The sequence below is a fragment of the Puma concolor genome, chromosome B3 (assembly GCF_028749965.1).
Source record: "Puma concolor isolate L17-30 chromosome B3, mPumCon1.1.hap2, whole genome shotgun sequence".
In the NCBI taxonomy this organism is placed as follows: domain Eukaryota; kingdom Metazoa; phylum Chordata; class Mammalia; order Carnivora; family Felidae; genus Puma; species Puma concolor.
This window is the reverse complement of record NC_141672.1, coordinates 100,120,924-100,144,199: the sequence shown is the minus strand read 5'-3', so window position 1 is coordinate 100,144,199 and position 23,276 is coordinate 100,120,924. Positions and strand designations below refer to the sequence as shown.

At 35.2% G+C, this 23,276-nt stretch overlaps 1 protein-coding gene across 7 annotated transcripts in view; it reads left to right on the top strand.

Annotated features, from left to right (window-relative positions):
- Window positions 1-23,276, top strand: part of DNAAF4 (dynein axonemal assembly factor 4) — a 76,987-nt gene that overhangs the window by 14,135 nt on the left and 39,576 nt on the right. For all 7 annotated transcript variants that reach the window (XM_086710743.1, XM_086710742.1, XM_086710744.1 and 4 more), the window contains exon 4: window positions 12,712-12,943. In XM_086710743.1, coding sequence (XP_086566869.1) covers window positions 12,712-12,943 — 232 coding nt within the window. The remainder of the gene's footprint in view (window positions 1-12,711; window positions 12,944-23,276) is intronic.

The following is a 23,276-nucleotide window of genomic DNA, read 5'->3' as shown; positions in this document are numbered from 1 at the left end:
AGACAGCATGAGCAGGGCAGGGGGCAGAGCGAGAGGGAGACACAGAATCGGAAACAGGCTCCAGGCTCTGAGCTTTCAGCACAGAGCCCGATGCAGGGCTTGAACTCACAGACTGTGAGATCATGACCTGTGCTGAAGTCGGATGCTCAACCGACTGAGCCACACAGGTGTCCCTCATTCATTTTGTAAAATAGGTGAGACCTTCATTCATTTTTATAGCTGAATGATACTCCATTGTATGGATATACCGGTTTGTTTCTTTGTTCATCAGTTGGTGGAAATTTAAGTTCTTTTCACCTTTTAGCTATTGTAAATAGCACTGCTATGAACGTTCACTTATAATTATTTTTTTGAGTACCTGTTTTCAATTCTTTTGTGTATATACCTAGGAGTAGAATTGCTGGGACATTTAACTTTTTGAGGAGCCACCAAACAATTTTCCATAATGACTGTACCATTTGGCATTCTCTTCAGCAATATGTGATGATTCCAATTTTTCTACATCCTTGCCAAAACTTGTTATTTTTCATTTTGTTGTTTATAGTCATCAGAAAGTATGAGCCCCCCAAGTTTTTTTTTCAAGATATTTTGGCTATTCTGGGGCCTTTGCAATTCTATTTGATTTAAAGATTGGCTTTTTCATTTCAGTTATTATTGTAGCATATCTGTGTGTTATTTGGCAGTTTGAAAAGATCATTATATAAAATCTTATTTTTATAATTAAAAAATGAATAGAAAATAGAAAATGAATAGAAAATAGTGAGATCACTAGTAATTTTTTTTCTTTTTTCTTTTTTCTTTTGTATTTTCTGTGTTCTCACCATAATAAATGCATATTTTTCATAATAAGAAAACATTTTTTTAAAAAGGAGCAACACTTACCTTCTGATGATTACTGTTTCTCCCTTTAATTTCTTTTTTCTATAATAATAATTTACTAATTTTCTGTGTAAATCTACCAAATTTCTAAGCATATGAGAAATTAACTTTAGCTATTAACAGGTAGTCATCAGAAAAGACAGTATCTCTGACACTGCTTTTCTTATATGTACATTTTGTCAGGTGTGCTGACCTACATCCTTTTTGTGTAAGTGTATCCCAGATTCACAATATCTGTATAGAAGTATACTTTCAGCAATCATACATGTCCATTTTTTTGTTTACTTCAAACTTTTTCATCTTTTCCAGATGTGTAGTTAAAATTCATTCATTCATTCATTCATTTATTCATTCATTCATTCATTCTACCCATTAGGATATTTGTTAGCCTTGGAAAGAAGAGAGTGTGGAAGCAAAAATACTTTTGTTGAGAGAAAAATGGAAAGAACTGAAATGGTTAGATGTTACTTAATCTTCTCAACAGCAAAGTCTTGAGATGGAAGTAGCAGAATGCACTTAGGCATCTCTAAAAAGGAAACTGTTTGTAAAAGCTGTTATCAGAAATGAACAAGATTATTACTGAGCAGAAAGGAAAACATAAAGGGTAGGATATAAAAATATATTAAATCATTTCCATTAGTCCAAATCTGGTTTGAGAAATAATTTTTCTTCATCAATTCTTTTAGTTTTGTTCCCGTGAATTTGAAGTCTAGTCAAATGGGAACTTTGTAACATACATAACATTAAATATGTATGTAAACATACATGCCTTTGGCATGCCTTGCAATTTTTTATTGAAAGCTATACATGTTATATCAGGTAGTAGAAACAGGTTATTAGGCTGATTTATTTTAATGTGGCTGGGATTTAGGCTATGTTTAATGTTAGCTGTAGCTGTTGGTATCAGAGGCCTCTGGTGTCTGTTTTGTTTTTTTTTTTTTTTGTTTTTTTTTTTAACGTTTTTTATTTATTTTTGGAACAGAGAGAGACAGAGCATGAACGGGGGAGGGGCAGAGAGAGAGGGAGACACAGAATGGGAAACAGGCTCCAGGCTCTGAGCCATCAGCCCAGAGCCCGGCGCGGGGCTCGAACTCACGGACCGCGAGATCGTGACCTGGCTGAAGTCGGACGCTTAACCGACTGCGCCACCCAGGCGCCCCTGTTTTGTTTTTTTGAACTCCCCTTTGACTTTGGGCTTCTATTCCTCTTCTGTAAGAGTTTTTATCATAAGACTCTCTCTTATATAATCTACTCTCATTATCCTGGAACCCCCTAGGTATGGTAGTAAATTTATAAGGGAAGAGAAGCATTCATAGACTTTCAGTTAAATATCACTTTTTCCATGGGCCTTTATCTTGGAGCTGTGATCTTTCAAGTTTTCCTCCAGTGAGACAGCTTTTTCCCACTGCCTCCTATTCCCTTCCTTGACTGCACTGTTCCTGGTCTATTTTCTTGAATCCTTGACTACTGACTATTTCCTTCTCCCCATAAGTGGGACAGAAAAGCTGGAGAAGACTGAAGTGGGAGGGATTTTCTTTCCCAGCAGAGATAAGGGACTTCCGCTCTGGCAAGGTCCTTGACTCTGGCTAGTAGATCTTTGTTAAGGAGAGTGCTCTGGGTATTTCTGTAATCCACAATGATTATTCTTCCCCTCCCTCTGCCAGAGACACAAAGTTAATATTCAGAGCTTCATCAATGTAGCCTAATGTGGTTTCTGAAGGTGAAGCCCACAAAAATATAGGGGCACTTCTCAAGACTGTGGCCTCAAACACTTTATCAGTAGTCCTGCTAGTCCACCCTTCAGTTCTAGTATTTTGTCAAAATGACCCATTTAAGTGTTCCTACTATTTTATAGCTCTAGTTATTTTTGCTACAGGCAGTTACATCTTTGTGTGTTTTGGATATACCTGTCTGTCCAGATTTCAGGCTAACAGTTTGCCCTGCAACTCACTTCTCTAATGAGTCCAAGAAAACTAGTTGTTTTTCACTTTGTCCATCTTTTTTTTTGTTGTTGTAAGGATTGGAGTAACAACCTCTAAGCTTTCTGCGTGTCAAAACTGGAACTAGAGCTCCTTTACTACATATATATATTTATATATATATATATATATATATGTATATAAAAATATATATATATGTAAATATATATATGTATATATATGTATATATAGTTGTAAAACTTTTCAGTGGTTGCTATATGCACCTTTAACTTCTAACAATCTACTTCAAGTAAGCACTGATTCTCTTCCAGTAAAATATAGCAAGTTTGTTCAAATAAAACTCTGTTATCTCCCCCTCTCTTTGGTCTGCTTTGCCATTTAGGTATATGTATTTGTTATAACTCAACAGTACATATTACTGTACTTTAAAAATTATTGCTTTTTGTTAAATATAGAACTGCCCTATGACCCAGCAATTGCACTACTAGGTATTTATCCAAAGAATACAAAAATACTTCTTTGAAGGGGCACATGCACCCCCATATTTATAGCAGCACTGTCAACAATAGCCAAAGTATGGAAAGAGCCCAATGTCCATTGGCAGATGAATGGATAAAGAAAATGTAGTGTGTGTGTGTGTGTATATATATATATATATATATATATATACACACACACATATATATACATATATATATATATATATACACATACACATACACATACATATACACACAACGGAGTATTACTTGGCAATCAAAAAGAATGAAATCCTGCCTTTTGCAACAATGTAGATGGAACTGGAGTGTATTATGCTAAACAAAATGAGTCAGAGAAGACAAATACCATATGATTTCACTCATGTGGAATTTAAGAACAAAACAGATGAGCATAGAGGCAGGGAAGGAAAAATACAATAAGATAAAAACAGGGAGGCAAACCATCTTAAAGAGATTTTTAACTATAGAGAAAAAACTGAGGGTTGCTGGAGTAGAGATTAGTGGGTGATGGGCTAGATGAATGATGGGCATTGAGGAGGTCACTTGTTTTGATGAGCACTGGGTATTGTATGGAAGTGATGAATCACTAAATTCTCCTGAAACCAATATTACACTACATGTTAACTAACTTGAATTTAAATAAAGACTTGGAATAAAAAAACATTAAATAAAAACTTACTGCTTTTAAAAAAAAATCTTAGGGTTTTAAATAAATCAAGAGAATAAAGGCCAAAAAAAGTCTGTATTGTCTTTTTTCTTGATTAAACAATGTAATGTAATAAATCAGCAGTACTTTTTCCCCTCATGGTTTGTTTGTTTTATAACTGGAAATTTATACCTTTTGACCCCTTTCATGCATTTTGCCTAACCCAGCATCCCATCACTGGTAACCACCAGTTTGTTCACTGTATCTATGAGCTTGAGGGTTTTTTGTTTGTTTGTTTGTTTGTTTTAGATTCCACATAAAAGTGAGATCACATGGTATGTCTTTCTCTGATTTATTTCACTTATCATAATGCCCTCAAGGTTCATCCATGTTGTTGTAAATGGCAAAATTTTATTCCTTTTTGTGGCTGAACAATACCCTGTTGTGTATATATTCCATATTTTCTTTATCCATTTATCCACCAGTAGACACTTAGGTTGTTTCCATGCCTTGGCTGTTGTAATTAATGCTACAGTAAAGATGGGGAGGGGCATTGTATATCTTTTTGAATATGTGTTTTCATTTTCTTTGGAAGTAGAGTTACTGGATCATGTGGTAGTTCTATTGTTAATTTTTTGAGGAATCTCTATACTGATTTCCATAATGGTTGCACCAATTTACATTTCTCCTAACAGTGTACAAGGGTTCCCTTTTCTCCACATCCTCACCAACACTTGTTATTTCTTGTCTTTTTTGATACTAGCCATTCTAACAGCTGTGAGGTGATACCTCACTGAGGTTTCCATTTGCATTTCCCTAGTATTTAGTGACATTCAACATTTTTTAATGTACCTGTTGGCCACCTGTATGTCTTCTTTGGTAAAATGTCTATTTGGATCCTCTGTTCTTTTTTTAATTGGATGGTTTGTACTTTTGGTGTTGAGTTGCCCCTTATAAGATATTTTAATTTGCAAATATTTCATTTAGTAGATTTTTGTTTTCATTTTGTTGATGATTTCCTTTGCTGTGCAGAAGCTTCTTAGTTTGGTGTAATTCTGCTTGTTTGTTTTTGCTTTTCTTGCCTTTGCTTTTGGTGTCAAATCCAAAAAATCACTATGACAAGTTATTGAGAAATTTACTACCTGTGTTTTCTTCTATGAATTTTATGGTTTCAGATCCTACATCCAAGTCTTTAATCCATTTTGAATTAAATTTTGTGTATGGTGTAAGGTAATGGCTCAATTTTATTCTTTTGCATGTGGTGGATATCCAGTTTTTCCAGTATCATTTATTGAAGAGACTGTCCTCTCCCCATTATATATTTTTGGTTCCTTTATCATAAATTAATTGGCCATATATGCATTGGTTTATTTTTGGGCTCTCTGTTCTAGATCATTGATCTGTGTGTCTGTTTTTATGCCAGTACCATACTTTTATTTTTTAAAACGTAGGCTTCATGCCCAGCATGGAGCCCAGTGTGGAGCTTGAACTCACAACCCTGAAATCAAGACCTGAGCTGAGACCAACAGTTGGATAGCTTAACTGACTGAGCCACCTAGGCACCATGCCAATACCATATTTGTAGGTTTTAATTACTGTAGCTTTGTAATATAGTTTGAAATCTGTGGGCTTGCTGCCCCAGCTTTGTTCTTTCTCAAGATTGTTTGGGTCATTCAGGGTTTTCTTTGGTTCCATACAAATTTTAGGATTGTTGTTTTCAATTTTTGTGAAAAAGGACATTGGAATTTCGTAGAGATTTCATTGACTCTGTAGATTGTTTTGCATGGTTTGGACACTGGAACAGTATTAATTCTTCTAATTCATAGGCCTGGAATATTCCATTTATTTGTGTCTTCTCCAGTTTCTTTTCATTAATGTCTTAATGGTTTTCAGTGTACAATTCTTTTACCTCCTTGGTTCAATTAATTTAGTTCATTTATTTGTGTCTTCTCCAGTTTCTTTTCATTTGGTTTTTCATAATGGTTTTCATAATGGTTTTCAGTGTACAAGTCTTTTACCTCCTTGTTCTTTGATAGAATTATAAATGGGATTGCTTTCTTTAATTTTTTTTTAAGTATTATTTACTTTTATGAGACAGAGTGTGAATGGGGAAGGAACAGAGAGAGAGGGAGACACAGAATCTGAAGCAGGCTCCAGGCTCCAAGCTCCAAGATGTCAGCATAGAGCCCGACATGGGGCTCGAACCCATAAACTATAAGATCATGACCTGAAGTCAGATGTTTAACCAACTGAGCCACCCAGGCACCCCATGCTCTCTCAATTTCTCTTTCTGATAGCTCATTATTAGTGTACAGAAATGCAACAGATTTTTGTACATTGGTTTTGTATCCTGCAACTTTACTGAATTTGTTTATTCTAACAGTTTTTTGGTGGAGTCTTGAGGATTTTCTATATATAATATCATGTCTGTTGCAAATAGTGACAATTTGACTTCTTCCTTTCTGATTTGGGTGCCTTTTATTTCTTGCTCTGACTAGGACTTTTAAATTTTTTTTTTCAACGTTTTTATTTATTTTTGGGACAGAGAGAGACAGAGCATGAACGGGGGAGGGGCAGAGAGAGAGGGAGACACAGAATCGGAAACAGGCTCCAGGCTCCGAGCCATCAGCCCAGAGCCTGACGCGGGGCTCGAACTCACGGACCGCGAGATCGTGACCTGGTTGAAGTCGGATGCTTAACCGACTGCGCCACCCAGGCACCCCTAGGACTTTTAATACTGTGTTGAATAAATGTGGTGAAAGTGTGCATTCTTGTCTTGTTCCTGACTGTAGAAGAAAAGCTTTCAGCTTTTCACTGTCAAGTATCTTGTTAGCTGTGAGCTTGATGTACATGGCATTTATTATGCTGAGGTATGTCACCTCTGTACCCACTTTGAGAATTTTGATCATAAATGGATGTTGAATTGTGTTATCTTTTTAAATTTATTTTAAGTTGTGATATAATATATGTAACATAAAATTTTTATTTTAATCATTAATTTTGAAGCTCAGTGGCTTTAAATACATTAATGTTGTGCTCCCATCATCACCATGCATCTCCAGAGCTTTGTTAATCTTACAAAATTGAAACACTGTGCCCATTAAACAATAATAACTCCACATTCCCCCATTCCTTCAGATCCTGGCAATACCCATTTTCCTTTCTGTTTCTATGAATTTCACTACTTTACGTACCTCATGTCATTGAAATCATACCATGTTTGTCCTTTTGTGACTGGCTTATTTCATTTAGCATAATGTCTTCAGGTTTATCCACATATAGCATGTGTCAGAATTTTCTTCCATTTTAAAGCTTAATAACGGTCTGTTATGTATATACCACATTTTGTTTATCCATTTGTATTGTTTTTTATATTTATGCACATATTTACCATTTCCCATATTCTTCATTCCTTCTTATGGATCTGTGTTAGTGTTGGGTGCCATTTCCTTTTAGGCTGAAGAACTTTTTTGAGTATATCTCGTAGGGCAGGTCTGCTAACAACACATCTTCTCAGTTTTATTTATCTTGGAATGTGTTTATTTCATCTTCATTTATGAAGAGTGGTTTTGCTGGACATGGAATTCATAGTTTATATATTTTTTGTCAGTGCTTTGAACATGGCGTTTGACTTTTTTTGTCCTCCATCATTTCTAATGAGGAATTAGTCTTATTTGTATTGTCATTTCCTGTACATGATGAGCCGTCTTATTCTTGCTGCTTGCAAGATTTTCCTTTGTTTGGCTCTTGTATTAACTTGGTAGTTTCACTAAGTTGTATTCAGGTATATCTCTGTGTTCATTTTACTTTGGTTTGTTGAACTTATTGGAGCTATGGATTCATGTTTTCATCAAATTTGAGAAATTTTTATCAATTGTTTTCTGAAATATTATTGATTGAAAAGTATACATTTTATGGTGGCTCAGTCAGTTGAGAATCCAACTCTTGATTTCAGCACAGGTAATGGTCTCACAGTTGTGGAATGGAGCCCTGCATTGAGCTCTGCCCTGGGCATGGAGCCTGCTTGAGATTCTCTATGTCCCTCTCCCTCTGCCCCTCCCCCACTCATGTGGGTGAGCACACTCTCTCTCAAAAAAACAAAAAACACCAACAAAAAAACCCCTTTACATTTAGTTAATAGATTATAGGAATTCTGGGTCCTGTTGTATTTTTTTGTTTGTTTGTTAGTTTATTTATTGTGGGCTGTTTATTTTTTAGTAACTTGCCTGTACTTTGTGAAATCAGTCTGGTCTCCTTTGTAGTACACAATTGCTGATGTCTCTGCTAAGTTTTTTAATTCTTATTCTTTAGGCTGGCTTCCTTAGAGGTCTTTCCTGTGTCTGCATAGCTTAATTGTTAGCTAATGATATGGGCAGAGGTGGTAAAGGCTACCACCCTTTGCTGATTGGTCTGTGGGTAGGATTTAGAATACATTCAAAGTTGGAGCCAGTTTTCAACTCTTTGTTGGTTTTACTTTTTTTTTTTTTTATTTTATTTTTAATCTCTACACCCAATGTGAGGCTCAAACTCACGACCCCGAGGTCCAGAGTCACCTGCTGTACCAACTGAGCCAGCCAGGCACCTTGGTTTCGTTTTATGCCAGGCTTTCTCAGGTCTTCCTGATAAATACATACCTTTCCATTTAGCCAGACTTGTAAGCTTTTCGTAGACCTTCTGTGGTTTTCTCATTTACATGATCTTTCTATTAATTTTCTGACTAGTTAGGCACTTATCCTAACCAGGACCTCTACCAACTTCAAAATTTCCCTATTTATTCACAATGAAGTCCATCACTTTTATCCACCAAATCCATGGGTTTTTGCTGCCCCACCCTGAAATGAGTCCACCCTTTTTGCCAACAAAGCTGTTGGATTCTTTTTGCTAGCTTTATGTTGGCAGAACTGCCAGTCTCATTATTCCTGCTGGCAGTGGGTGGTCTGGAGCAACCTCAGGCAGACAGGTCTAAGCCTCCCACTGTTCTTACCTGTAACTGTAGCATTTATTCTAGAGCAAACACTTCTCAATTTGCAGGCTGTCTTTGGTTAGTTTCCTGTGCTCCAGAATGGTTGTTTTGGATAGATTTGTCCAGCTTTATACTTGATGTTCGTGTATGGGAATTGCCAACCCCTTCATGCCTCTGAGATAACTATGTATGTATGTATGTGTATATATATATATATATATTATATAATATATATATGTTATATATTGTATATATATATATATATATATATAATATATATATATATATATATATATATATTGCAGGTAATTTTTACATTACTTACAAAGCTTCCTAAGAAGTTTTGGTGGTATTTTGATTAGATGTACATTGACTCTATAAGTTAATTTTCAGAATATCAACATATTTACATTGAGATTTCTCTCTAGGAACATGGCATTTATCTCCATTTATTTGGACTTATCCCTCAGGAAAATTATTTAACATACATATAGGATTTACTTTGTTAGTAAATAGCTTTGTTAGTAAATAGCTTCTTTGTTAAGGTTATTCTTAGGATTTTTAAAGTTTTTTTGCCAATTACTAATGCAATGTTTTTTTCCAATGTATTTTTCTAATCGTTTACTGCCAGTTTGTAGGAAGGTTAGTTTTTATGAGTTTGTATTAGCTGATCTTGTATATAATTGTCTTGCTGAACTTACTTTCCTTATAGTTCTAATAGTTTGTCAGTTTGTTATTTTGGTTCTTTCAGGTAATCTAATTATTTGCAAATAATGACAATTTTATTTCCTTATAATCTGTACTTATATTTGTTTTTAAAATTCTATTGTATAGGCTACGATCTCTAGGAAAATAGTACAATAATAGTCAGTCTGGCTTAGTGACTTTGCTAGAAATATATCTAATGCTTCACCATGAAGTGTGATGTTATATGAGTCCTTTTTAAGTAAAATTTTTCTTTTATGCCTAGTATCAACTGATATTTTGGCATGTAATGAAATTAAATTGTTTTTTCTCTTTTCATTTCCTAGTATGATAAATAAGAAATAATGGTATTTGATCAAGATGCATTATAATTTTAATATTTTCCTCAATTCAGTTTGCTAATTTTATGATTTTTGCATGTAATTCATAATAGAGATTGGTTTATAAAGAACAATGCCTTAATAAACCAGACATTCATTCCAAATTAAAAGAAATGTAGATGGGAGCACTTGGGTGGCTCAGTTAAGCTCTGTGCTGACAGCAGGGAGCCTGTTTCAGATTCTCCTCTCTCTCTCTCTGCCCCTCCCCCACTCATGCTCACATGCACTGTCTCTCTCTCTCTTTTTCAAACATAAATAAATAAAATACACATTAGGGGAAAAAAAAGAAATGTAGATGTCTCCATCTTCAGTCCCCTTCTGAGTTTTTCTGTTTACTATAGTTTACTATTAAAGCCTTTCTTTAAGAGGTATGTTTCCCATATCATATTTTTTTTAACAAAGGAACTTCAAGGATTGTTTAACATTTGTTTGTCTTTCTCTTTGATATATTTAGTCTCTCTTTTCCTTTTATTGTAAGCTTTGTGGTATTCTTCATGTTTTTCTCTTCATTCTAGTCCCTTCTGTCACCTGCTCTGTAAAGACTTTCTTGGCCCTTCCTCTTCCCCATTTCTCCCTGAAGAGTTAGCCTTTTTTAAAAAATATAGTGTATTATAAATTAAGTCATAAATGTATATGTGTATATATGTATGTATGTGTATTTCTATATGTATGTATATATATGTATATACATATGTAGTTCTCTTAATTATATCTTTGCTATAATACCATAATTTTCCTGTTACTTTTGGTTATAAGGGTAGTCTCATTTTTGGTAGTTAAGGCTTAGTCTTACATGTTTTTAAAAACTTTTCAAAATTCACTTCACTTGTAGAGATTCTGAGGGATTAAGGGCGTTCTGACTGCACATACTTTTCCCTTCTTCCATGTGTTGGGGCAGAGAGGAAGGAGAGGAAAAAAGGCAAACATAATATTTAACTGGGTGAAGTTGTCATCTTCTCCTTTTAGGTTGTGGCTGTCTCTGGCTAACAGTGACTGGTCATCATGCCCTGTTGTCGGTCATTTAAAGGCTGGCTCGTTGCCACACGTAAGATCCTTCCTGGCCCAACCTTTTGGCAGCTCTCTGAACTTAGAACATGCAAAAATTACCATCTTTTGTGCTTAGTTTAGGCCTTATGTGCAATTCTCGGACTATAGGAAACTCCTGTTCATTACTCTGTGAAATTTATTTTGAAGTCAGTGTTCCACGATCCAGTAGGAAAATAACAGTCTTCCAGAAGAAGGTATTAGGTCATGGAGATATTACAGAACACCTCTTCAGTGCAGTTTCATACTTAGAATGTTTATTCTGTATTCTGAAATAATTCAGCTTCTAGGAAACTCCATCTCAGCATGTTATTCTAGAGCTGTGCCAAATGTAGTATTTAAATGTAAATTAAGTCTCCCTCTCTCTCTGACCCTCCCCCATTCATGCTCTGTCTCTCTCTGTCTCAAAAATAAACGTTAAAAAAAATTTAAAAAAAGAAATGTAAATTAACTTAAATTTACATTAATGAAACTTAAATAAAATAAAAATTTAGTTTTTCAGTCACATTAGCCACATAAAAAAAACTTTTTTTGAGTTTACTTATTTATTGAGAGAGAGAGTGGAGTCTGGGATGGGGCAGAGAGAGAGAAGAGGGAATCCCAAGTAAGCTCAGCACCGTTATTGCAAAGCCTGATTCAGGGCTCAGACTCAAAAACTGTGAGATCATGACCTGAGCTGAGACCAAGAGTCTGTCACCTAACAAACCGAGCCACCCAGGCACCCCACATTAGCCACATTTTAAGTACTTCCTTAGCCACATACAGCTAGTGGCCGCTGTATTGAATAGCACAGAACATTACCATCATTGAGAAAAGTTCTGTTAGATATTGCTTCTTTAGACAATAGAGTCAGGATATTTTTGTAACCACAGGAAAGTCAGAGATACATGGTCAGTCATTTACACCAACCAGTTAGGCTTTCACAGGCTTTTTTTTTCTTTCTTGCCCATATGAAGGAATTTTATAAGAGGGAAAAAGAGCACACTCCTGTATGATGCACTGCTTTCAAATTCATCTGATAGTTACCTTTTCTGGTGGAAGCTTCAAGTAACTGCTACTGCAAACACATTTGCCAGCAACGGCATCCAAAGTTCAAACATTTCTACCCACCAGAGACGAATTTCTACCCACCAGAGACAAATTCCCTAGTTCATCCTTCCTGTTTCCTTTCTTACTATTCCCTTGTTTCTCAGGTGAATGTAGGCACAGCTTCAGTCCCAAGACAAGGTAAGGCTGGCATACATAGAAAGGCGTGTGTGTGTGTGTGTGTGTGTGTGTGTGTGTGTGTGTGTGTGTGTGTGTAAATTTTGGAACAAGTGACTTGTTTTTTAGAAAAAAACAATTTTTTTTTACCAAGCCCTTAGATATCATTTAATTGAATGCCTGCCCCCATTTTACGTATAAGTAAACTGAAGCTAGAGAAAATGATTGCTCAAGATGGTATCAATAGTTAATGGTAAATCTGGAGCCAAAACCTGTGTTCATTGACATACTAAATCATTTGCTATTCCCCTTTTAATTTTTTATTCACTACTAACAATTGCTGCAGATTCAATGACAAGAATTTAGAGGTAAGACTATTATAATGCAGTTTTTATTTTTAAAATGTTGCTTTTTACATGTTTTAAAGTTTTGGTAATTGTAATTTTTACAGATTGAAGAAGAGGAGAGGAAAAAAATAGAAGATATGAAAGAAAATGAACGAATGAAAGCAACTAAAGAATTGGAAGCCTGGAAGGAATGTCAAAGAAAAGCTGAAGAACAAGAAAGAATTCATAGAGAAGAGAAATTCTGTGAACAAGAAAAGCAAATTGAAGAAGAGAGAAAAAAATTAAAACATAAAAGCCATACTAGAATTTCAGCATCTAGAAATCTTGCCACTAAAGGTACAGTGATTAATATTTTCTGGGAAAGTGGGGCCTGTTGGTGAAGTGTATGTGTCACTTTTTATTTTCATAATCTATTTACACTATTAGGTCATTATTTTGGTATATAGAGAATAAGTACTATAATATAAGGCTAAGGTGAAAGATCTATTTCTTCTTTTAGGAAGTAGTGACATTTTCAAAATACAATGAGCAAGGATTCAGTGTTGGTTTTGCTTGTGTGCTTCATTTTGAAATGTATGCAAGTGTTGTTAAATACGTGTTTAACTCAGGTCCAAAAAGACTTGGAGTGGACTAGCAGCGCCAGGAGCATTCATTTATTTCTTTAGAGATAAGAAACTAGGAATCTCATTAAAATACATTTTCGTCACATGACTGAGGAACATGAGTACCCTTACACAAACTTAGTTGCAAGCAAACAAGGGTTTTCCTGGCCTTCGATCCTGATGTGTTTAGAAATAGGTAAAAGAACATATTTCTTTATTGAAAGCTAAGAGTTTGATTTTATCTGATTTTAGAATATTAAACTTTGCTTTGGGTATATTTCGTATATTTTGTAAATGGAAAATTTTGTAGCAAAATCACTTATGTAATAACAATAATTAACATTTATTGGGTGATTTCTCTATGCCAGGTGATTTTATTGATTGTGTGACTCAGCCTTCACAACAACACTTTGGGCCAAGTGCTGCTATTCTTATTAGAGGAAGTAGATATTCAGAAATGATAAACACCTACCCAATAAGTAAACTTGTGGGATTTGAGCTCTATACTCTTTCTTCTAGGCTATATGTCTTTACCTCACTTTAAGTGAGGTTGAGTGTGTTGAAAAGTCATTAAATGATCCTATGATTTAAGAACCATGATTATTCCCATTTTCCAGGTGAGAAAAGGCATAGAGAGTATTACTAGCCCAAAGTAACGCTGCTCATAAATGGTAGAGTCAGAATTTGGACTCAGGTGATCAGGCTCCAGAGTAGGTGAAGACCATTGTTATGTTATATTGCTACACAGATAAAACAGGCAGATTAGCCATGTTCATTATTTGATTCATAACATATTTTGGCAGGGTTTGTTTGTATGAAGGAGACATTTGTAATCAGAAATGTGTTAGGGAAGAAGTACTCAAAGTGTATAATACTAGTTTGAAAAAATATTACCTTTTAAATGTTTGTTGCCTAGCATCCCAAAGCCTTAAAATAACTTTGAAGAGTGACTCAGTTTGTGCTTAACCAAAATATTACTAATGAAGAAATAGCAAAACCTTAGAAGTTTTAATTACCGGTTCCATATTATAAAGCACATTCCCCTGATTTTATCTCTTAATGTGAAGCTAGGAGTCTATACTGTGATTCAGTTACTTTGCAGGGCATAGGAGTTAAATGTGTGTGTGAGATCCATGCTCTTCTTGGACCTAGAGCTTCAATATTGGGTGATGTCATTTTGTTGAAAACTACTTAGTATTTTATATTAAGGTGATTATAGAAGTAAAAAATTTCCAGAGGCACCTGGGTGGCTCAGTAGGTTAAGCATCTGACTTGAGCTCAGATCATGATCTCCTGGTTTGTGAGTTTGAGCCCCACTTCGGGCTCTGTGCTGACATCTCAGAGCCTGGAGCCTGGTTCGGATTCTGTGTCTCCCCCTCTCTCTGCCCCTCCCCTGCTCATACTCTGTCTCAAAAATAAACAAACATTTTTTAAAAATTAAAAAAAAAAAGAAAGTCCTTATCTCATAGAGATACCTACTGAAATATGTATGGATGAAAAAAATATGTCTGAGATTGGCTTCAAAATAATATGTGAAACTAGATAGAAGATGAAGTGATATTGGCCAGGAGTTGATAATTGAAGTCAGGTCATGAATGCGTGATGGTTAATTATTCTATTCTGCCTACTTTTATATATGCTTGAAATTTTTTATTATAAAAAAATAAGGAACAAAGCATATTGAATTATTTTTATAAACAAAGTAATTTTAAATTAGTAAAACAAAAAAAACCTCATTTCCCCAGCCTGTCTTGTAACTCGATGTAGCCAGGTGACAAGCTCTGGCTGATGATATGCAAAAAGAAATCTGCTAAAGATTTATAGAAAAGTATTACTCCTTTCTGCTTGCTTCTCCTTTCCTTTTCCTACGTAAGATGAAGGTCTTTGCAGAAAGTTCATTAGCTATCTTGAGACCACAAAGAGGCAAAACATACATTAAGAATGATGGAATAGGGAAGAAGAAGGAGCTTGCAACATTAAAGACATTGGAAAGCCAGTACCTCTGCACTGAACTACCTTCCTACCTTCCTTCAAGCTTGTTAAGTGAAAAACAAAAACAAAAACTCATTCTTGGTTAATCAACTGTAGTCATATTTTCTCTTCACACAGCTTAGAGAACTTTTGACTGATAGAAATGGATAATGTGCAAATTTGGTTTAGCATTTGAAAATTATTCAATGTAATTAAGAATATTAACACAGTAAAGGAAAAAACATATGATCATTTCACTATTGCAGAAAGGTATTTGATAAAATCCAACACCCATTTATGAAAAAAATTGCTCAGCAGATTAGGAGTAGAAAGGTACTTTTTTACTTTAATGAAGTCCTTTTACAAAAAAATGTATAGTAAGCTTCATGTTTATTGGTGAATTAATGAATGCTTTGCCCTGCCCTGTAGGTCCAGGATCAAGGCAAGCATGTCTAGTTTCACTGATTGTATTCAGCATTGTACTGGAGGTCCTAACCGTTGCATTACGACAAGAAGAAGCAATGAGAGGCATGAAGATTAGACAGAAAGAAGTAAAACTTATTTGTAGATGACACAATTGTACATGTGGAAATCCCTAAGAAATATGAAAAATGACAACTAGAACTAATAGGTGAATTAATAAATTCAGGATATAAGTCACTTAAAATTTTATTTACCAGAGGCAAACAACTGGGAAATAACATTTTAATTTATTTATAATAACATTAAAAGAGAAAATATGTAGGAATAATTTAACAAAAGAAGTGTAAGATCACATCACTGAAAACTACAGAAGGATTGCTGGGAGATATTTTAAAAGTCCTAGCTAAATGTAGTGATAGAACATGTTCCTGAATTGGAAAACTCAATGTTCGGATGTCAGTTCTTCTTAAACTCATCTATAGATTCAGTGCAATTCCAGTAGAAATCCCAGTAATCTTTTTGTAGAAATTGACAAGCTGATTCTAATATTTATATGAGAATATAAATCACCTAGAATAGGCAAATGAATTTTTAAAAATAAGAGCAAATATGTAGGACTCACACTACCTGATTTGAAGACTTAGCGTCAAGCTACAGTAATCAAGACAAGATGAAATTGGTGAAAGACAAACACAAGTTCAAAAGAACAGAATACAGAGACCAGAAATAGATCCACACATGTATAGTTCAATTATTTTAACCAAAGGTAACAAGATAATTCAATAGGTAAAGGAAGGTCTAGAACAAATGAATATCTTTATGGAAACAAATGAGGGTAGACTCTTACCTCACTGTGTACATAACACATACGTAAGAAGACAATCCAATAAACAATTGGATGAAAGATTTGAATGAACTTTTAACAGAGGAAGACATATGAATGGCCAATAGACATATGAAAAGATATTCAAATTATTTGTTAGTAAGGAAATGCAAATTAAAACCACAATGAGAGGGACACCTGGGTGGCTCGGTTTGTTAAGCCTCTGACTCTTGATTTTGGCTCAGGTCATGATCTCACAGTTCGTGAGATAGAGCCCCATGTCTGGCTCCTCACTGACGGCTTGGAGCACACCTGGGAGTCAATCTCTCTGCCCCTTCTCTATGCTCATGCACATGCGCATGTGTGCCTGCTGTGTTTTTCCCCTCTCAAAATAAGTAAATTTTAAAGCCACAGTGAGATACAGTACATAGCACATATCCACTAAAATGACTAAAACAGAAAATTAAAGACCATCAACACAAGTGTTATTGAGGATATGCTGCAACCGTAGCTCTTGTACACCAATGGTAGAACTGTAAAATGGTACAACTACTTTGGACAAGTTTTTGGCTCCTTCCTTAAAAGTTAAGTACATACCTATCATGTAACTCAGACATCCTTGTCTTCAGTTTTTACACAAGAGAGAGCTATACACCTAAAGACTTGTGTTCAAATGTTTATGGCAACTTTATTCACAGTGGCAAGAAACTGGAAGTGATGTTCATCAACAGATGAGTGAATAAACAAACTCTCATACATTCATAAAAATGAAATAAAAATGAAATACTCTGCAATAAAAAAGAGAGACCAAACCAGTCCATACTGCGTGAAATTGTAGAAAATATTAACCATTCTGTAATGACTGACAGCACATCAGTGGTTATCTGGGGCCAGAGGTAAAAGGAAGGGATGAACTTCAAGTGGCCATAGGGGACTCTTGGAAGTGATAGAACCTTTCTGTCTTGATTATGATTGTGATTTCATGGGTGCATACATCTGTCAACTCATTGAATTAATACACTGTAAAATTAGTACAGTTTACTGTACATAAATTATTTCTTAGTAAAATTGAATAGAGTATATTGGAAATACTTCTAGGCAGAAAAACATCAAAGTGCACATGATTTTCTCAAGTTCTTCTTATTCATCAGTTATGCTTATGGCTGGACATAGTGAAGCCTCCATTTGAGGGTCCTGGCCCTCGTACTATTGTATTTATAGGAGACTGGGAAAGGGAATCATTGAACGTCTAATTAATTAACTATGGGGACTTCCTTATCTTGTTAGAAGAAGTTCAGTTACTGGAATCAGCTTGTTCTGTTGATGTAATTTTGACTTGCTCAGTAAGCTACTAAACGCGTTGTAGAGGGAGAGATGAGACTTGAGGCCAGGTTAATTTGTCCCTTTTCAACTTAGAAAGGTAGGGCAAATGTAAGTCTGGAAAAAAAAAAAAAGATTGGTTGAAAGTGTGTAAATAGAGTTTTACTACCAGATCTCTTCCTCATCATGACAGAAGATTGGGGGTTTCCTTTCTGCACAGTTGTAGACTGAGTAAGATTCTTCTGCATTGAAAATGCAGAGATTGGGGCGCCTGGGTGGCGCAGTCGGTTAAGCGTCCGACTTCAACCAGGTCACGATCTCACGGTCCGTGAGTTCGAGCCCTGCGTCGGGCTCTGGGCTGATGGCTCAGAGCCTGGAGCCTGTTTCCGATTCTGTGTCTCCCTCTCTCTCTGCCCCTCGCCCGTTCATGCTCTGTCTCTCTCTGTCCCAAAAATAAATAAACGTTGAAAAAAAAAATTAAAAAAAAAAAAGTAAATGCAGAGATTGAGTGAAAACCTGCATTGTGAAAATCTTAGTACTTATTCAAGGGATCCCCATGCACATGTACATATGCATGCACAAGCCTAGTGTACCTGGGATGCAGATTGGAGAATTCCTCTACAGGGAAGCTAGTGAGTGTAGGATGAAAAAATCCCGCCATTTGTAATGGCCTAGCTAGTTCAACCTGCTAAAGCTGACTAGCCAACAGATTTCCAATTCATGTATACAGACCTTCCAGTCAGAATTTTTATACTTTATCTCTAATTGATGGTGACAGCCAAGACAAAGAAAAATGCAACTTGGAACAGCCAAGTAATGCAGGGAACAGAAGAAAACTTCACTATAACTAATGTCTTCAAAGAAATGAAAACATATATTTTTTAAAGTTTATTTAATTATTTTGAGAGAGAGAGTGGGGGGAGGGGCAGAGAGAGAAAGGGGGAGAGAGAGAATCCTAATCAGGCTCTGCACCGCCAGCACAAAGCCTGACATGGGGCTTGAACACATGAACTGTGAGATCATGATCTGAGCCAAAATCAAGAATCAGATGCTTAACTGACTCAACCACCCAGGCATCCCCAAAACAAATTTTAATCATTAAACAAGAACAAGAGGCTATAGTGAAGAATACTAAGAGAATACAACAGTTTGGAAATTTAAAATGTGATAAAAATTTTAATTGTAATCAAGTGGTTGGAATATACTTTATAATTTTTTTCAGAAAGTAGAACAAAAGGACAGATTTAAAGTAGAAAAGATAAAACAATCAGAGTATCCTTCCAAGATGCTCAACATTCAAATCATAGGGGTATAAGGAAGAGAGAGGGAAAGACAGAGGAAATAATTTTTTAATGTTACAAAAATTCTGAAAACTTTAATGAATTGCCGTGTTGAAAGAGTCTATCAGGTCCAACATGGTAGATTTTGTAATATTCATGCCAAAGCACTGATGAACACATTACCAGAAACTTTAGCACCCTTTAGACAAAGATCTTGCAAGCTTCCAGAGGAGAGGAGCAGATCATGCACAAAGGACTGGAAATGTTGGCATCTGTCCTCAACCTCAGCACTGGAATCCTGAAACATGGATCAGTGCCTTCAAAATTCTAAGTGAAAATAATTTTCACTATGAAATTCTATACCCAGCTTATTAATCAGGCGTGAGGCAAAAATAAGAACTTTTCACACATGCAAATTCTTAAAATATTTATTGCTCAGGTACACTGGGAATTATACCTTTTTTCTTTTTCTATTCTTCAAAATAGTCTGCTTTCACTAAGAAATATCTGCTGCTCAAACGTTTAGTAAAACTACCCCTAATATGTCTAGGCATAGAAGTACATTTAGTTTCTATAATAGTGATTTCCAGATTTTCTATTTTTTTGAAGTCAATTTTGATAATTTCTTTTCTAGGAAATTGTGCTTATCGCCTTTTCAAATTTGTTTGCATAAGGTTTCTCTTATTTATCTCTATCTCTAATTATAGCATAATTATCTCTATTTATTTATTTCTAACACCATTTTACTTTTCCTTGATCTACTGTTGTAACATTTTGTAAACTTTATTAGTCCATTCAAAAAAGCAATTTTTGGTTTTGTTGATCCTTTTTATAGTTTCTTTGTTTTCTATTCCATTAACTCCTGTGTTCTCTTAGTTTTTTTAGTTTTCTCTATTTTTTGTCCAACTTGTTTCCATTAATTTTGTAATATTTTAATACATGCATGTTAAGTTAAATTTTTTTCCCTCTTAAATACTATGTTAATACCAAGTCACCAAGTCTTGGAATCTTGTGTTTTTGTTCTTGTTTAATTGCAAATATTTTGTAACTCATCATTGTTTTTTCCTTTGGCCCTTGAATTACGAGGGAGTTTTTGTTTTGGTTTGGTTTTAGTTTCCAAATGTATAGAATGGAAATGACTATAATTTTCATATTTTAAATTTTCTGAATCATTATGTTTATAAATTATAGTTTATGATAGGTATTTGTGGTGTTTAAAAAAATTTTTTTTAATTTTTAATTTTTGAAAGAGACACACACAGTCACACACACACACACACACACACACACAGCATGAGCAGGGGAGAGGCAGAGAGAGGAGACACAGAATCTGAAATAGAATCCAGGCTCTGAGCTGTCAGCAGAGTCTGATGCGGGGCTTGAACCCACAAACTGCAAGATCATGACCTGAGCTGAATTCAGATGCTTAACTGACTGAGCCACCCAGGCACCCCTATTTTTGTTTATCCTGAGGCTTTCTTTTAATAAACAATGGGACACTTAGATTTATTATTATAAATAAAAATACACTTTGTCTTAGGATTTTCTTCTATCTTCGTGATTTACTTTTACCAGACTTTCTTTTTCGTTCTTTTTTTCTGTTTTTCTGCCTTGGATTTAAAAAGTGTTCTTAATTACTTTCTTTTCTTTCTCCTAATTTGAAAGGCATGTATTCTATTTTCATTCTTTGAATGATTAATATTAAATTTTTTGTATATGTTTTGGCATATAGATATAATTCCAATTACTATATTTTAACATGCATAATAAACAAAGTTTTAAGGTTAATCTCTACCATACTTGTAAATATTACAAGGAAATTTAGTATGCAAATTATAGTTATACACATCTATGTTATTGTCTAAATATTTTAGTCCACTTTTTGGAGGGGCAGGGGGATCAGTTGACTTCACTATATTTTTAAATCCCTAAATTCAGTCATTATTGTTAGTGTGGGTTTTTTCTCCACTAATAGTCATTACTATTTAGATTGATGCATATTTACTGATGTTTTATTTGTCTTTGCTTCTTGTGTTTCACTTCTTTGTGGGTCAAACTGCCTTCCCTTTGATAATAAATCCTTGGGGGCACCTAGGTGGCTCAGCTAGTTGAGTGTCCGACTTTGGCTCAGGTCATGATCTCATGGTTCCTGAGTTCCAGCCCTACATCGGGCTCACTGCTGTCAGCACAGAGCCCACTTCATATCTTCTGTCCCCTGCTCTTTGCCCCTCCCTCACTTGCGCTCTCTCTCAAAAACAAATGAAACATTGAAAAAAAACCTTTATATGAAAGTAAATCCTTTAGTAGTTCTTTAATGAAGATTTATGGGTGTAAGTTCAATTATTGTCTTTATATTTAAAAAAAATGTTTTTAAATTTGTTTATTTTGGAGGAGAGAGAGAGAGAGAGAACACACGTGGGCGCTTGCGAGAGCAAGCACACAAACAGGGGAGGGGCAGAGAGAAGGAAAGACAGAATCCCAAGCAGGCTCCACACCGTAAGTGCAGAACCCAATGTGTGGCTTGAACTCATGAACTTCAAGATCATAATCTGAGCCGAGATCCTGAGTGGGATGCTTAACTTACTGTGTCACCCAGGCGCACTGATTATATTTTTACTTGTTGAAGGATGGTTTGGCTGTTTGTAGAATACCACATTGTAGTTATTTTCCATCAGTAATTTAAAGATATTTTTCTATTACCTTTTGCCTTCTAATGTTGCTGAGAAGTCTGCTCTTGATCTAGCTATTGATCCTTTATAAGGTAATCCATCTTTTGTTTCTGGTTGCTTTAAAATTCTTCACTTTGGTGGTGTTCGATTTTATTAGTCTCAGTGCAGTTTTATATTTGTTTCATAATGTCAGAACTTGGAATTTACTTTTATTAAAGAATGTATGTCTTCAGTCAGTTCTAGGAAATTCTAAGCTATTGTCTTCAAATATCACCTTTCTCAGTTTCTTTATATTTCTTAATTGCTCTGTTATCCTCAGATCTCTTTGAGTTTGCAGATTTCCTTCACCTGTGCTTAATGTGCTGCTAAACTTGTCCTAAATGTTTTAAATTTCAGTGACAATATTTTTCATTTTAGAAGTTCCTTTTTTTGTTTGTTTTGCTTATTCTTTTGTCATTTTTGTTTCTTGTTTGTTCTTTTGTCATTAGTTTCTTAGTTTTTCATTATGGATTTAGCTTGTTTTTGCTCTTTAAATAAACATATTTAAAATTATTATTTTAATCTCTTCTGGATTATTCTATATTTTCAAATTCTTAGGAAGCCATTCCTCCTGTTTGTTGTGTCTGGTAACTGTCCATACTGGATTGTTTCCTTATGTGACTTATGTGTTCATCTTCAGTAGGGATTTTTTGTTCAATGGGTGCATATAAAAAAAAATCTCAAGTGTGGTGGTTTGTGGAAATAAGAGTTGCTCACAGGAATACCTGGGGTTTTGATTTCTCACAAGAGACATTTTTTTTCTCCTCCTGTCCAAAGCCCCAGGAAGAACAGGCTTTACTTTCCTAGACCAGTGGATGGAGATTTTATAAGTATCCTTTTAAGAAAAAAATTTTTTTTAATGTTTATTTATTTTTGAGAGAGACAGAGACAGAATACGAGTGGGTTAAGGTCAGAGAGAAAGGGAGACGCAGAAGTAGAAGCAGACTCCAGGCTCTGAGCTGTCAGCACAGAGCCTGACGCGGGGCTCGAACTCAGGAGCCGAAGTCAGATGCTCAACCAACTGAGCCACCCAGGCGCCCCTATAAGTATCCTTTACACTAAGAATGCAGCCCTTCTAAGCTTCTAGTTTCATTTCTAGCTTCCCACTTCTGTAATTATATCAGCATTAAATTTCCAGCCTTTAGTCTTTATGTATGTATTTTGGATATAGATATAGATATATTTCTAAACAACTTTTTTTTTTTAATTTTAGTTAACAGTGCAATATTGGCTTCAGGAGTAGAATTCAGTGATTTATCACTTATTTTTGTTTTAAGTTTATTTTTTAATTTATTTTGAGAGAGAGCTAGAGAGCAAGCAGGGGAACAGCAGTGAGAGAAGGAAACAGAATCCCAAGCAGGCTCTGCTCTGTCAGCACAGAGCCTGATGCCAGACTCAAACTCACAAACCATGAGATCATGACCTGAGCCAAAATCAAGAGTTGGACGCTTAATCAACCGAGCCAACCAGGCGCCCAATTCATCACTTACATACAACATCCAGTGCTCATCATAACAAGTGGCCTCCTTGATACCCATCATG